General features: G+C 40.4%; 1 protein-coding gene across 3 annotated transcripts in view; it reads left to right on the top strand.

Annotated features, from left to right (window-relative positions):
- The window catches only part of redic1 (regulator of DNA class I crossover intermediates 1), a 29,138-nt gene extending 26,938 nt beyond the window's left edge, over positions 1-2,200 (top strand). For 2 of the 3 annotated variants that reach the window (XM_062981691.1, XM_008111595.3), the window contains one exon: positions 18-2,200. In XM_062981691.1, the coding sequence (XP_062837761.1) occupies positions 18-518 (501 nt within the window). In that variant the 3' untranslated portion in view covers positions 519-2,200. The remainder of the gene's footprint in view (positions 1-17) is intronic. The other variant, XM_062981692.1, reaches the window with a different exon arrangement.
- The last annotated feature ends 14,566 nt before the right edge of the window (positions 2,201-16,766 follow it).

Genomic DNA, 16,766 nt, shown 5'->3' on the forward strand with positions numbered 1-16,766 from the left:
CCAATTTCTTTCCACAGTCTGACAAGAAAGAACAGGACGATAAAGCCTCGTGTTTTTTTGAGAACGCTTTTCCAAGAAGTCATGGCAATTCCCTTTCAGCTTCAGGAAATCAGAGGGCACAGTGTTCCCACCAGTCAGTGGACATGTATTCTGTTTTCCTTGAAAGCGCATCCAGAGAAACAGTTGATATTCACCACCAGACAAAGTCAGACATAGGTCTAAGAAAAAATATGGCATACAGAACTGGGAAAGATTTGTTGGGTGTATCTTTTGAAAATCAATATGTTAATTTTAATCCAAGATGCAATGCTTGGTCCCAAACAGAGCCCTGTGGAACAGATGGAATTAAAAAATGTGATGCAGCCATACAGTGCAACATAATGCAGGCTTGTGGCTGTAAAAATGTGCTGTCCTCTGTCCATAGTGCTGAAATTATCTCTTCTACCAGCAGAGTACAGACCACTGGAGGGCAGAGCATTCCAGCAGACAGAGCAGCACTTCTGTCTTCAAGTTGCTAAAATGTCTCTGTTCAGGAAGAGTTTGTCTCCTCATAGTAAAAGACATAAAAACCAAGCTTCAGCACCATAGATTTTATCTGCGTAATGAATAAATGGAAAATGTGACTAGATAGAATTCAAGTCAAACCCACGTGTGCTCTTTGGTAGTGCAGCCAAATTGACCAATTCCACTGATTAATCCCTTCCCTCACAGTCTATTTAAATACACTGGACACAAACCAAGACAGAATTGAACATCATCAGCACAAATCTGTATTATGTCTGTCTTATGTTACAGTAGTTCATAATGTCATGTCATATTACGCTGGAGTTCAGTGCAAGTAACCCCCAGCAGCGAGTGTATTTATTTTGCTGTCATTACATCGTTCATGATAAAATGTTGTCTAGTTGAAAAAGTTATAGCTGTTGTTCCTCTCTCCTTTTCTTCTTGATGCCAATGATAAACACATTATAATTCAGATGTACAAAAATTTTCATGTCTTGCTCTGCCATGTCTCTCCTTTCTTCTCTTTACATGTTCAGCTGCAGAGGAAACTTTTGGCTTGTTAAACTACAGCTGCCTTTTATATCAGGGCCAAACATTCTTGTGGCTAAAGAACAGCTTATCACCGAGACTGGCTTGATTCTATTTGTTGGCATCACTTAAGCCAAAGTATGCTGGTTTCCAGGCAGATACTGATGTTTATCAAACCAGGAAGCCTTTACTGCTAGCCCTGCAAGGAGAGGGAGAGAATGGAATAGAGAACATGCACACTTTTTCCTTATTCATATGCCAATAAAAACATGGTTTGCCGGAGGAGTCCATGACATCTGGGCCAGATTCAGCAATTCAATCCCATGCCAGTTGTCAACACACAAGAATCCTCTTTTAATATCTATTTTAAAAATATAATGGGACAAAAATAAAGCAAGCCTTTTGTACAATCAGAACTGGCTTCCAGAAAGTGCGTGCCCATTGTTATATTCAAATACTTCCTTTTTTCTTGCCTATTTAGTTCACCAGTTGTTGGAGTGTTGCTTGTTTGGATGGTTATCTTTACAGATTGTGATTTTCTTCATTTTCTTCAATAGCCATGTTATTTATAATCCATGAAAATCAGTCTGTGTCCCTTTACTTTTTCTCCTTTGCTAAGACCCCCCAAATCCTCTATTGGCCACTGGACCTCTCCTCTCTTCAATGCTGCCACATCCATGCAGGACAGCCTCGAGAGCGGCAGTTGAAAAGAGCTTCCAATTTTATCTTAAGCCTTGGCCTCCTGATTGTCTGCTCTGATCCCATTTTGTTTTGGGTCAAAAGAAATGCGTTAACTGTTGTTTTCAAAGCCACACAAGAAAGGGGTAGATTATTGAAGAGGTTAATATGTTATGTCTTCTTCTCCACTGTTGAAAGATTTGCTGACCCTGCTTCAGCTGGGTCTTTCCGTTAGCATACGTACAATTTGACGATGGAACGGCCTCAGATGATTATTTTTGGATGATGTGATTCTAACACTGAATGTAACTGTTTTAAATGCTTTAATTGTTTAATATGTATTCATTTTAAAATTTTAACTGTTTTAAAGTCATTGTTTGTATGTTTTCAAGGCATTTAATGGTTGCCATATGTAAGCTGCCTTGAGTCCCCTTCAGGGTGGACAAAGGCGGAGTTGAAATAAGGTAAATAAATAAATACATATTTCTGATTCAGGAGGCCTGGTGCCTTTAGGGATGTGTGGTTATCTAGCACTGACATTGTATGTAATGTTAAAAGTGCCAGAAGGGGTTGCAGTGGTGCAAGGGGTTAAACCATTAAGCTGCTGAACTTGCTGACCAGAAAGTTGGCAATTCGAATCTACAGGATGAGGTGAGCTCACACTGTTAGCCCCAGCTCCTGCCAACCTAGCAGTTCGACAACATGCAAATGTGAGTAGATCAATAGGTACTGGCTCAGCGGGAAGGTAAACCGCACTCTATGCAGTCATGCTGGTCACATGACCAGGAGGTGTCTACGAACCACACAGGCTCTTTGGCTTAGAAATGGAGATGAGCATCATGCCCAGAGCCAGAGATGAAGGAGAAAGCCTTTACCTTTATCTCTGTGTGTGTGTTTCGTTGTTTCAAGGCATTGAAGTTTGCCTTGTGTCACTGCATATGCTGGAATCCACCCTGAGTCCCCCTCAGGAAGATAGGGCGGAATACAAATTAAGTATTGTTGTTGTTATTGTTGTTGTTACTCCTCCTCCTCTATGCTTGCAATATTTCTTGTTTAAAGTATAGATCAATACAACTGTTGCTTTTGACAGCCTGCAAGTTGTGCTTAGCATTTCTCAGTTGCCGCCTAACCGTTTTCTTTGTCAGCCATAGAGATCCAGCAGGGAGGACACACCGCAGTAAACTTTGGTTATAGTGGGCCATTGTTAGTTTCTCTTTCTACTGCAGAGCAGTGCAGCAGGTTCTACTTCCTCTACTGAGAAAAATTTGTATCTTATTGTAGACTACAACATCCTGTTGGCACACGAAGAATCTGTGGGGGAAAACAGTGATGAAACATTGTTTTCTGAAGAAATAGGTAGTTCAAGTCACCACATTTATTTTCCAGCTGTTATATGTAAGTAATCTGTTTGGGGCTGAAATAGCATTCTAGTCATAAAAGGATGTTTATGTTTAACTGCCTGTGTGTATGCCATAGCTGCTATCCTTCAAGGATACAGGTATTTCCCTGAGGTTTGTGTTGATCGTGATACAATGTTTATTTATACTCTGTTTTCTCTCCATTCAAAAGAGACTCAAAGTGGTTTACAGTAAAACCAAATGAAAATTAATTTGAAACCTAAAGATATACAAACATTACAATAGAATTAAATATTTATGGTATTAAAAAGTAAACAGTAAAATCCTTAAAAACAATTAAAAACATATTCAAGGCTAGAACCATACAACTATAACCATACAATTAAACATACATATAATTTATACAAATGTAAAATCAGTGTTTTTACAGATGTGCAGAACTTGCCTAGGTATGACAAAGATATTGGACCTTATTCTCAAATATAAAATGAAGATCAGATTGAGGTTGCATTCTGCCTTCCTTTGCATCAGTGAAGGATGGCAAATGGGTGTCAGAGCTCAGCAAGATTTCTCAGAAGACGAGAGGGATGATGGGTTTCCTACTGAGAGTCTGTGTGTGATCACGGTGAATTGCAAAGAAAGGATGTTTTGGATTTCAATGTTTGTTCTTTAGCAACAGGGGAAAGGGAAACCGGTGAAAGGTCCATTTCTCTTGAGAATCGGCCTTCAGCTGTTGGAGAGTTTTCCCATGATATGAGATTAGGTCTCCACATGGAAGGAGTGAAGTATAGATTAATTAGGCATTCAGAAGGACTCAGTGGGAAGTCCTTGAAACACAGGTGTGTGAGGCATGAACTCATTGCTTCTTGCTTGGTCTTGGTCTTAAATTAAGTGATGTTTACTGGTGTCTCTCAGAGCAGACAATGTTGCCAAAAACTTCAGGTTCTTGTCTTAGCTCTCAAGTTCATGATTCAAGTTTCCTGTGTTTGCCTATGTTCTTGGGAGAGCTTTGCCTTGGGAAAAGTTCTGCTTTCATGCTTATGGATTTATGCTTGTGATCTTGATTTCCTTGATTTCAGGTACCTTGCCATTTTTGAACTATTGTTCTCTGTACTACTATTGTATAGCTTCTTTTCTACTGCTCTTTTGGAAAATGCCCTACTTTCCTTTTGTACATGCTTTTCTTAATAAACTGCTATAGTTAGTAGTACTGGATTCTGGTGTGGTGCTGGGTGAAAAGGTGTCTCAAGGCTAGAGTTCAAACAGGGGGCCCAGAATAAGTGGGCTTCCCAACTCAAATACTACGTTGCTGACGGACACTGTGCTTTAAAGCAGGTCCTCTTAGACTCTTCTACTCTGGATCCCTTTTGGTCTGAGAAGTTTTTTATATAAAGTGGGTATAAAAATCAAACATTTACGGATAACAAATCAGCATTTGTAAGGCTTGCTAAACAGGCTGGTTTTCTTTTTTATGAAGTACAGCAGAAGCATCTTCTGCAAAGTCCAATGTAAACATTGCACAACAGATTTGTATAAATGTCTAAAACAGCCCTTGGTGACATTCAAATTTGGCCAGTTTTTCAGGACCCCAACATTGAGCTAAGGAAACCCAATTTGGGGTCAGGACCCACAGTTTAAGAAGCCCTACTTTCAAGAGAAGTATGAAAGGTCCCAGCATTCTCAGCAGTTGGACAGGTGAGGAAAATGCGGCACCAATGTATTCCCTTCGTGCCACGTAACTTTCACAGGGCTTCTGCTCACACAGGGTCATCAATATAACACTACAAGTGACATAAACAGAGAAGGGAACATGGAAAGCTTTTTTCAAGTTGTGTACTTCTCTTGGGTGTGTGCATGCACATAGTCTGACTTCACCGCAAAGCTCCACTCCATGTTTTTTGCTCATTGATCTTGCTTATCCGTTCTCTTCTCAGCCTACACATTTCTCCAAACAGATTTTTCTTCACGGCCCCGTTCCAGTTCCCACATAGTTCAGTCATCCCAAGAATGCTTTGGCAGTTTATTCTGGCAAAGATTTCTGAATGCATCTCCTTCAAGTGACATCTGGCATTCGCTCCATCAATTGAAAAACTAACAAGCACCCTGACATGTTTTCGGTTTATTATACCGAATCAGCTGCCTTGAATTCCCCATGAGGTTGAGAATTACGAAGAATATCTCTTGATAGTCACACTACATTCAGGGTAACATATTTTAGAATAATGCTTCGATTGATGTCTCCCATCTTATTCACCGCAGGGAACATACTCTTGAAAGGAACATGTAGAATTCATATTTAAATCTTAATCCAAATCTTAAAGATGCTATAGGCTGAAGATTGCATAGTGAACATCTGATGCTCTATTGCTCTTGCCTTTTTTTTTTTTTGGTAGCTGGAAGCTTAAAGGCAAGTTCATCCCGGGGGAACTTATTCATCTCTTACTGCTCATTGAGGTGTGAAAGACCCAGCGCTTCAAGCATAGTTCTAATTAGTCCATGCAAACATATGAACCTTCTTATTGGCTATATGGTTTTGTATGCATGTGTATGTGTATATATGTATTCCTCGGATACTTCTGTCTGAAGTGAGATATCAAAGCTGGCTCAAAATTGGCTGTGCAAAATTAACAAGATCCTAATCATATGATCTCATTTGCATTTTCACTGTACTATTGTAGTCATGGTTACTAAAAGCAAGTTTCCTGTGCTGGGAGAAACTACCTTCCTTCCTTCCTTCCTTCCTTCCTTCCTTCCTTCCTTCCTTCCTTCCTTCCTTCCTTCGAAATAGATTTATCAACTTAGAACTGTCACTAATCAGATATTCCCTGTGTGTGGTAGCAGTTATTTTCCATACTACAAGTGGACCCAAGCTAGAATTGTAATGCTTTGAATATTTTCTTATGGAAACTGGTTGCTGTTTTGCTGTGGGTTTTTTTAGGGGGGGGGGGGATTTCAGTTGCATAACAACCATCTTTCATTACTCTAAAGTTGCAAACTAGCTTCGTTCTGCATTGGCTGGATCTCACATCAGGTTATGAGTAGAGTGTAATGTATTCTGGAATGAGGTAGGTGGTTAAAGGAAGGCACACCTAAACTGATGCTGCAAGTTATCTAACATTTACAGCTGGGAGACTTACAGTTCTGAGCAAAAGTTGTTGGGAATAATACATATTTTGTAGTTTCTTTTATCGTGTCAGAAGCAATTTGAGAACATTCTGGTGTGAGAGAATTGGCTGTCTACAGAGACGTTACCCAGGGGATGCCTGGATGTGTTATGATCCTGCTGGGTGGCTTCTCTCACATCCACACAAGCTAGAGCTGACAGACAGGAGCTCACCCCGTCTCACAGATTCGAACTGGCATCCTTCAGGTCAGCAACCCAACCTTCAGATCAGCAATTCATCCAGCACAAGGGTTTAACCCATTGCGTCACCACGGCTCCTATATTTGTAGTGTGGTGTTACTAGAAGCAATAGATCAACAAACTGATGTAGGTCCGAAGATACACATTTATGGCTAGCATTTGGTGGTCCCTAAACCAAGAGACTTCCCCTTTCCCTACAATGTTGTTGGTTTAATGAACCCAAGTAGTTCCCTTGTGTTTTTTAACCATGGTAGTAATGCTTATCATACCAAGTAGTGCTCTGCTTACAAAATATGATTTTTTGACCCTGCAGCGAGTTGTCCTTGATCAAAATTAATAAGGGACAGAAATACGGTATCAGGAATCCAGTGAGGAAACAAAGAAACAGGAATCTGTTTTTAACAGCAGAGCATGACAAACAGAATTTAGAAAAAAAAACATGTGAGCAGTCACTGTGTTTTGTAGTTCAATGTGTTTCTTTTAAAAATCAATTCGATTTTTTAAATTCAAAGACTACAGGAACACAGGAGGATACTTATGTGCATCTGCTACTAGACTACCTTTTCCAGTATGTATCTTTTGCTATACTAAAAGACAGAAAATGAGACAATACTGCTTGAAAACCACAATATATCCAGGTTTACATAATCATCACTTTCTAGATGAAGGAGACATAGAGTACATTTCAACTTTGTTCTCCCAAGGAAACGTATTGTAATATGAGACCCATCAGTGCACTCAGAAGAGTTGTTCGTAATGGTTATGGACCAAATCAGGGAAAAGGTATAGTAGTGTATACATGGAATGATTCTCTACCAGAAAGTTTCCAAATAAATAAATAAATAAATAAATAAATAAATAAATCACTTTATATTCTGCTTTATATCCTTGGAGGGACTTAGAGTGGATTACAGAACACATATAAGGCCTTTTACACAACAACATACAATACACAGAGGTAAAGGTCTTCCCTTTTTTTCATCTCCGGCGTCTGGAGGCAATGCTCAACTTCTGGCCATGGAGAGGTGCTTTTGTTCTATTTTCCATGCTTAGGAGCCTGTTATCTGTAGATATCTCTGATCTGTTGCCAGCAGGCTTTGCATATCTGCACGGGACACCCTTTTACCTTCCCACCAAGGTGGTACCTATTGATCTACTTGGTGCTAAATTCGTAAATACAGTCATTACTACATAACGTTACCGTATATTGAACTGCATTTTCAGTTGATTTGTTGTAAAACATGATGTTTTGGTGCATAATTTGTAAAATCATATTGTAATTTGATGTTTAATAGGCTTTTCCTTAATCCCTCCTTATTATCCAACATTTTTGCTTATCCAACGTTCTGCTGGCCTGTTTATGTTGGATAAGTGAGACTCTACTGTGTATTTATTTATACCCCGCTTTTTCTCTCCATAAGGACACTCAAAACGGCTTTATCACCTCTCTCTTTTCCCAACAACTTTTTTTTTGTTATTAGTATCTTCCCTCCTTGTCTATTTCTGGAATGGAGCAGCTGCACACTTTCTACTTGTGGTCTGACCTGACTCCCCCCCATGCGATTCTTTTTAACGTATTGCTTCTTGGGTCTTCTCTTATGTTACCAGAGCTACAGGCAGGGCCGTAGCCAGAAAAAAAAATTCGGGAGGGGTTTTGAAAATTTCGGGGGGGGGGGGGTTTGAACCCCTAGCACATACCCCTCCTCGCTACAAACCTGTCAATATCTGCTTGAGATAGTGCCTGGAGGACTCTTAATGTTTTGCATCTCATAGTCTTAGCATGGGGATTTGGTTAACCAGTTAAAATTCATGAGTAAACGAGATTTTTTTTATAACTTGAAAAATTTCGGGGGGGGGGGGGTTGAACCCCTAACCCCCCCCCCCCCCTCGCTACAGGCCTGGCTACAGGGATCCCATGTCATGGGAAGGAGTTACATTACTCTCCAGCTGAATCCTGCTACCTATCTATCAACACCCCTCTGGTCAGCAATAAAGTGGCAGGCAATCAAAACAGAACCTTAGCCTACATGGATCTTTCTGTAAGATTTTCTGGAGCAGTATTGGTGTCCATCAAGGAGTGCTGCAAAATGGCAGTTGTGCCGTTCTAATAAGATATCAATTAGCCCAGACATGGTACTCCTAAATATGGGAATCATAATGTCTAATTAATCATCAATTAACTCAGATATGGTCATAATGGGGTTGTTGTATGTCTTTCAGGCTGTATGGCCATGTTCCAGAAGTATTCTCTCCTGACGTTTCACCCACATCTATGGCAGGCATCCATACCTCTGAGGATGCCTGCCATAGATGTGGGTGAAACGTCAGGAGAGAATACTTCTGGAACATGGCCACACAGCCCGAAAGACATACAACAACCCTGTGATCCCGGCCATGAAAGCCATCGACAACACAAGGTCATAATGTCTAAGACATTTACGTTCTGCCGGCCACTTTATGTTGGATAAGCGAGACTCTACTGTATTTTGGGATTTTGTGCCTCCCAGCAGAAGTTACCAACCTGCCTCCCAGGCATTTTAAAGATACACGCCCATCTGCCAGGAGATACCAACTTTATCGCTGATATGAAACCAGCCATAAATCCAGTTTTTGTTTCCTAGGAGACCTGAGCCTACTGGCTCTGCCTCCTCTGTCCAGCCGCCTGCCAGATTAATCTTCCATACAGATATGGATTTTGTGCCAGCAGCAGCAACATTCTGCTGAGAGACTTGTTTACTTTCCCAAGGTATATGCAAATTGGGAGAGAAAAAGAAGTACCGTAGAATGGAGTCAGCAGAAGGCAATCGTTCCAGGCACAGAAAAATCGTTCCGGGGTGGAAGCTCATTCTGCCTCCCCAACCCGCATCTCCTGATCTAAAGCTTTCACATTTTCCAATGAATCTGATACACAGTAATGATTTCTGACATACTGGGAAGTTTTATTTAAAAGCTATCAGGCAAGGGGCAGGAGTCATCTCCTTCCCTAGCTTATAAGGAAATTGCTTACCCTGTTGTGGATACTTTTATGTTATCTTGGACTACAGAGTCTTTTCCCCAGTAATAAGCAAGCAGCAGGTGCACCAGCTCTGACTTGTGACTTTGCTTTGATCCTCCATAAAGAACACAGTTTCCGCGGCTCCCGCCTCCTCTTCTGGAAAAAATTCATTAGGCAGCATCGCATAGAAGCTCCCAAAGAGAGCAAGGAAGGCAAATCAACACAGCCCCGCATAAAGAGGTTTGCCCATCAACTTCCATGTGTGACGTTAAAAGAAGATGCTAAATCATCAGGCTGAGAGTGATTAGATTGAATAGGCAGGATGGTAGGTTTCTCCTCTCAGTTCATTGGATTCAACCCTGAAGTGGGGCATTTGGCCTCATGCTCTTCACCAGGCAAACCTTGCTGGAAAGTAAGGGGAGTTAAAAGATAGCTCACATGCCTGATCTTCCTTCTACAGTAAGACATTAAAAAATTAACCATGTACGATATGTGGCAGCCCCAACTCTTAGTAGCTTGGTAATTAATAATAATAATAATAATAATAATAATAATAATAATAATAATAATAATATTTTTCTATCCTGCCTCCATCTCGCCACAGGGACTCGGGGCAGCTAACACGGGGCCAAGCCCATTAACGTACTATTAAAGTAACTGTTAAGGGATCACTTCTCAATACTATCTTTGCTTAGTTTTTATGTATTTGGGAGGGGTGTGTGTCCTGATATTGCAGCATTTCTCAACCTGAGGGTCGGGACCGCAAAGGGGTTTCAGAGGGGTTGCCAAAGACCATCAGAAGACACATATTTCTGATGGTCTTAGGAACCCAAATCCCTCCAGTATTTTCTGTTGGTCACTAGCTGTCCCCGGCTGTGGTGAAGTATGGTGGTATGGGAAATAAAGTATTGAGGTAAAGGGTAAAGGTTTTCCCCTGACATTAAGTCCATTATAAATTATAAATAGCTGTGTGGAAGGGCCTTGGGTCTACACTGCCATATAATCCAGTTAAAATCAGTTAATCTGTATTTATAGGCAGTGTGGAAGAGGCCTAAGTGAGGCCTAACTCTGCCTGTCCCCTGGGCTGAGTGGGTTACTAGGAGACCAAGTGGGCAGAGCTTAGCCTTCTAACTGGCAGCAATTGGATAAAAACAGTTATTCCTCTCCCTCTAATTAGGACTTTATTTTTCTTTTTGTTGTATGAATGTAGAGGCATGGATGAGGGGTTGTGTTGCCAAGTTTAGTGTTACTGGGATGTGTAGTTTTGTTGTTTCGTCCTAGGCCGAAATTTCATTACCCTTTTATATATATATATATAGATGGGGTTCTGTGTGGGAAGTTTGGCCCAATTCTATCATTGGGGGCTTCTTGATAAACTATAAATCCCAGCAACTACAACTCTCAAATGCCAAAGTCTGTTTCTCCCAAACTCCACCAGTGTTCAAATTTGGGCATACTGAGTATTCGTGCCAAGTTTGGTCCAGATCCATCATTGTTTGGAGTCCACAGTGCTCTCTGGATGTAGGTGAACTACAACTCCAAAACTCAAGGTCAATGCCCACCAAACCCTTCCAGTACTTTCTGCTGGTCATGGGAGTTCTGTGTGCCAAGTTTGGTTCAATTCCATCGTTGGTGGAGTTCAGAATGCTCTTTGATTGTAGGTGAACTATAAATCCTAGCAACTACAACTCCCAAATGACAACATCACCCCCCCCCCCCCCCAAACCTCATCAGTATTAAAATTTGGGCGTATCGGGTATTTGTGCCAAATTTGGTCCAGTAAATGAAAATACATCCTGCATATCAGATATTTACATTACGATTAGAACCAGTAGCAAAATTACATTTATGAAGTAGCAATGAAAATAATTTTATGGTTGAAGGTCACCATAACATGAGGAACTGTATTAAGGGGGTTGCGGCATTAGGAAGGTTGAGAACCACTGTGCTATTGTATACTTTGTAATTTCAAACTGTTGGAAATAGCAGCCTTCTTCAAACCTCCACTAATATGATTCTGTTTGCTTACTGTATTTTATATGTATGTTTTGGTATGCAGCTTTCCTTTTACCTTCTCCCCCCAGACACAGGTTCGCAGTTTGGGGGTAATCCTGGACTCGCCGCTGATCCTGAAACCTCTGAAGTCAGCAGCAGCCAGGCGTGCCTTTGCACTGCTAAAACTAGTGCGCCAGCGGCACCTGTACCTTGACACGCCAGATCTGGCCATGGTAGTCCATGTCCTAGTCACATCCCGTCTGGACTACTGCAACACTCTCTACGTGGGGCTACCTTTGAAGATAGTTCGGAAGCTTGAACTCGTTCAAAGATTGGCAGCCAGGTTGCTAACTTATGTTGGTTTTATCAATGTATTCTGCTATTTATGGAACTTACTGCTTATTTGTTTTAATGATTACTGTATTAGTTGTGAATTTTAATACAGTAGAGTCTCACTTATCCAACATAAATGGGCCGGAAGAACGTTGGATAAGTGAATATGTTGGATAATAAGGAGGGACTAAGGAAAAGCCTATTGAACAACAAATTAGGTTATGCTTTTACAAATTAAGCACCAAAACATCATGTTTACAACAAATTTGACAGAAAAAGTAGTTCAATACACAGTAATGCTATGTAGTAATTACTGTATTTACAAATTTAGTCCCAAAATATCATGATGTATTGAAAACATTGACTACGAAAATGCGTTGGATAATACAGAACGTTGGATAAGCGAGTGTTGGATAAGTGAGACTCTACTGTAGTTAGTTTTTAATTTTTGTTTACCCACGTTTTATTTTCAATTTTGTTTTGTCCTTGTAAGCCACCCTGAGTCCCCTTGGGGAGAGAGGGTGGGTTAGAAATGCTATTATTATTATTATTATTACTACTACTACTACTACTACTACTACTACTACTATTGACACAAAGACATAGTATGATACAGCAAACGAGATATATATGCTGGATTTTGTATTACAAAATCACAAGTCGAACACTTCCCAAGTGTTTAGGACTGTGTGATGCATGCAGATCCCACTAAAGTGGCCTTATTATTATTATTATTATTATTATTATTATTATTATTACAGAATAATACTTGGCAGTCCATACTCCGTGGTACATGATTTAAAAGAACGTTTCCTCGAAGGAGTGGGCGAATAGCAAATAACATTCAAGGTAAGTAAGTGTAAAAGTGATGCATATTAAGGCAAAAATAAAACAACAATTCGCTACATACCATGATATGAGATGGCGTCAACTGAGAAAAAGACAGTTCTTGGAATTATTGCAATGAGAATAGGAACCCAATGTGTAGCTGCTATTTTTTTTAAAGAAATGTTTTCTTTGGGCATTGTTAGAAAGGGTATTGGAAAATAAAACTGCCAAAATCATACTGCCTTCATACAAATCTTCAGTGTGATGACAGCTAAAATACTGTGTACAATTCTGGTCACTGTCACGAATGAATAAATATTGTAGAGCTGGAAAAGGTGCAGAAAACAAAACTAATGAAGATACCGCAAAAAGTCACTGTGAAGGTTACATCTTGAGCTGTTTAGCTTAGAAGAAAATGTTAAGTGGGAAAATTACTTGAGCACAGTGTAGAGAAAGTAAATAGGAAGAAGCTTCTGTCCTCTTCTCCTAATAATAGAACCCAAGTCATCAATTGAAACGAAATACTGGTCTAGCTGTTAACAAAGCAGAGGTGTTCCTAGGCATGACTTCTTTATCAGAAACGTTGGCAGAAATAACACGAAAAGGACAGGGCTAGGTTGCTAATCTTCTAGAAACCACTTGAAAGCTTCTTCCAAAATGTGTCCTGGGATTTTTCTTTCTTTCAACAGCTGCCATTTCATGACAAAATTTACAGATCTGTGCTTTTTCAACATTCTAGGATGGATGGTGAGGCAGGCTAATCCGCTTTCTTTTCTTTTGCTGTTTACACATGCTCAATCCATAATTCTGGAGGCAACTGCTTACTTTGCATGTTGTGTACATCACAAGGCTCCCGTGTTGCAAGGGAAGCGTCATAAGATGCTTCCACTCCAGTTGTGGGTGGGGACTCTGCTGGAAGTCCAGTGACATTGTGTGATGGACAGCATGCCCACCCATCTCTGGACTAGCAGAGAAGCGTCCTAGGATGCTAAAAAAGCCCGGTGTGATGAGGTCAATGGTTGCTTTAATGTCATTTCCAGGGAATACACTTGGTAACTGAAAACATTTTCCTTCCATGAACCTCCCCAAGTGAGCCTCCTCAACTTAACAAAGCCCAAGTCAAGGTCTTGAAGCATTACAGCTCTTCCCATTTGGAGCAAGCAGCACTCTGATTCATAATGACTGAAGGTACTGAATACTACTCAGGTTTTTGAATCAACTTCAAGTGGGGGTCGATACTAGAGATGTGTGCAGTATTTGTTGCATTTGTTTCATTTGTATTTCCATTTCGTACCATCCATTCAGATGGCATGAAATGGAAAGCCCACTCCCCTTGAACAAAAACCAACTCGAAACGAAAGGCAGGCAGGAGCCAGTATCGGCTCCAAGCCTGCTTTTCAGATCGATCGGCTGCAGGCCCTGCGAGGCCTGGGTGTGTAGGCTGAAAGCCTGCACCCATAGGCCCAAAACACCTGGGCCTCGCAAGGCCTGCAGACAATTGCCGAGTAAAGAGTGCTTCTTACTGAGCAATCAGCTGTAGGACCTGCGATGCTCGGGCGCATAGACCCAAAGCCTACACCCGTAGGCCCAGGTGCTTTGGGGCAAAAGAAAACCAATCTTTTGGTTCGGAAGACAAAACAACAAATGTCTGACCTCCCGATTTTGGAAAGTCAGATGAAAACGGAACAGGGCCCCACCGAAAGCTGGGACACAAAACGGGACAAGGTAAGTCCCGATTGCATACCACTAGTCGATACCATTCTAGATTGGGAATGAATTTGCAAATATGTTATTTGCAAGTAGCAAGTGGATCAAAATGAACAGGTTCCTTATCAGCAGCTGTGCTTTTTTTGAGTAGTCATTTGTGAATTCATATAACTTAGTCTAGGTACTGTTACAGAAACACTCTACAGCAGTGGTTCTCAACCTGGGCTCCCCAGATGTTTTTGGCCTTCAACTCCCAGAAATCCTAACAGCTGGTAAACTGGCTAGGATTTCTGTGAGCTGTAGGCCAAAAACATCTGGGGACCCCAGGTTGAAAACCACTGCTCTACAGCATATTCTTAAGCGGAGTGATTTTGGTGGGAACTTCACATGCATTCCCTCACTATGTGTATACATCAGCTTCTTTCATTTTCTTGTCTGCTGTATATCAGCAAATGTGGAAACAGAACAGGGTAGGTTCTGTGAATTCACAGAACCACAGCTACAAGTAAGCAATCTGCTCTTTTTTCGTGGTGTCTATTAATTCCCACAAACAGATGACTGGCTGGCTCACTCACTCACTGGGTGTGTGTGTGAGGGGTAGTGGTCCATATCAGTTCTAAATGCATGAAAGAACAGTCTGACCCAAAAAGTCATTAGCATTTCCTTGTGCATCCAGTTTGTAGTGGGAGATTAATGTTGACAACTGAGACAGAGTAGCGGCTCTGCAAAACTCCGGGAGAGGTACACCTCACATAAAAGCAGTAGAGGCTGCTACTGCTCAGCCTGGAAACCTTCTACTCTGGAAGAGAAGCAAATTGATAAGTAAGTGTAACAGTGCACATCACCCGTTTAAAAAATCTCTGGAGGTAATGTTGCACCTATGTCAAGGTGAATCAATAGTAATTACTTTTGTATTAAGATAACACTTGCTATTATGAAATTACTCTTTAGGGGTTCAATCAATTTGCTGTGCAGAGAAATGCCTCAACTGATTACAAATACTTGACTCTCGATCCAACTCTAGTCCCTGTATGAAGTGTCTGTAACATTATGAAATACACTGTCTCTAATCTCTTCAATCAAGGCAGTTGCAAGATCATCTCACAAACTAGCTATCCAACCAAACTCACAATTATCTATTATACTCTTCATATAAACATGTAGGAGTCTGAGAGACTTCTATATATGCTCACATTGTTGGAGTTCAACCCCACACTGTCCAAGTCTGCAGTCCTCAATGAGGAGTAGTTAGTTTAGAATAGGCTGAGGGAAATCTCTTCCCCTGTCTCCTGAATGACAGTTGGAATGCATCTATTTCTCCTCTCCTCTGTTTCTGCTCTTATTCTGATTGGATGTGTAGAATGGATACTTTGCAGGTGCATGCCTTTTGTCTTTGACTTCTACTTGTACATCTTTGAGAGTGCGGTGTGTTGTATTGAGATCTCTCTTTGCCCGTATGTCAGGAGAGATGTGTGCTTAGAGATTTTCCCCTCTCTTTTGAACTCTAGAAAGATGGAGTTAGAGTAGCTAGGACCCAGGTCTTTACTATTAAGAAATGTAGTTATTATTTTTGTAAATAAACCTTTTGTAATTTTAAAAACAGAACTCTGCATGTTTGCCTCCTAAGGTCTAAATTCTTTACAGCCATATGGCACTTCATCCTCTGCTTGCTGTGAGCTGAATGCTCAACTATAAGTATCTCGTTTTTCCATATTTTGGATGCTCTGCTGTTTTTGGGTAGTTTTCCCTAATAATAATAATAATAATGATAATAATAATAATAATAATAATAATAATAATAATAATGATAAACTTTATTTATACCCCGCACCATCTCCCCAACGGGGACTCGGGGCGGCTTACATGGGGCCATGCCCAGAACAATACAATATAACAAAATATAAATGAAACAACAAATCATAACGCATTAAACAATAAAATAAAAGAAAATATACACTACAATAAACAAAATCAAAAGAACAGTAGAACAATAAAACCAAGGGCAGGCCACATGAACACAGAAAATCCTAACACATATTTTACCATATGTCAATACAGTAGAGTCTCACTTATCCAACACTCGTTCTGGATTATCCAACACATTTTTGTAGCCAATGTTTTCAATAAATCATGATATTTTGGTGCAAAATTCGTAAATACAGTAATTACTATGTAGTATTACTGCATATTGAACTACTTTTTCTGCCAAATTTGTTGTATAACATGATGTTTTGGTGCTTAATTTGTAAAATCATAACCTAATTTGATGTTTAATAGGCTTCTCCTTAATCTCTCCTTATTATCCAACATATTCGCTTATCCAACGTTCTGCCGGCCCGTTTATGTTGGATAAGTGAGACTCTACTGTATATTGACAAAGTCCCTGCCCTACTACAGGAAATATATGAATTTACACATCTTCTCTGTCAAGCAAAGCATTTGTCAAAACCAACACATTATGGGCTGTAATATATAT

The sequence above is a fragment of the Anolis carolinensis genome, chromosome 5 (genome assembly GCF_035594765.1).
Source record: "Anolis carolinensis isolate JA03-04 chromosome 5, rAnoCar3.1.pri, whole genome shotgun sequence".
NCBI lineage: Eukaryota > Metazoa > Chordata > Lepidosauria > Squamata > Dactyloidae > Anolis > Anolis carolinensis.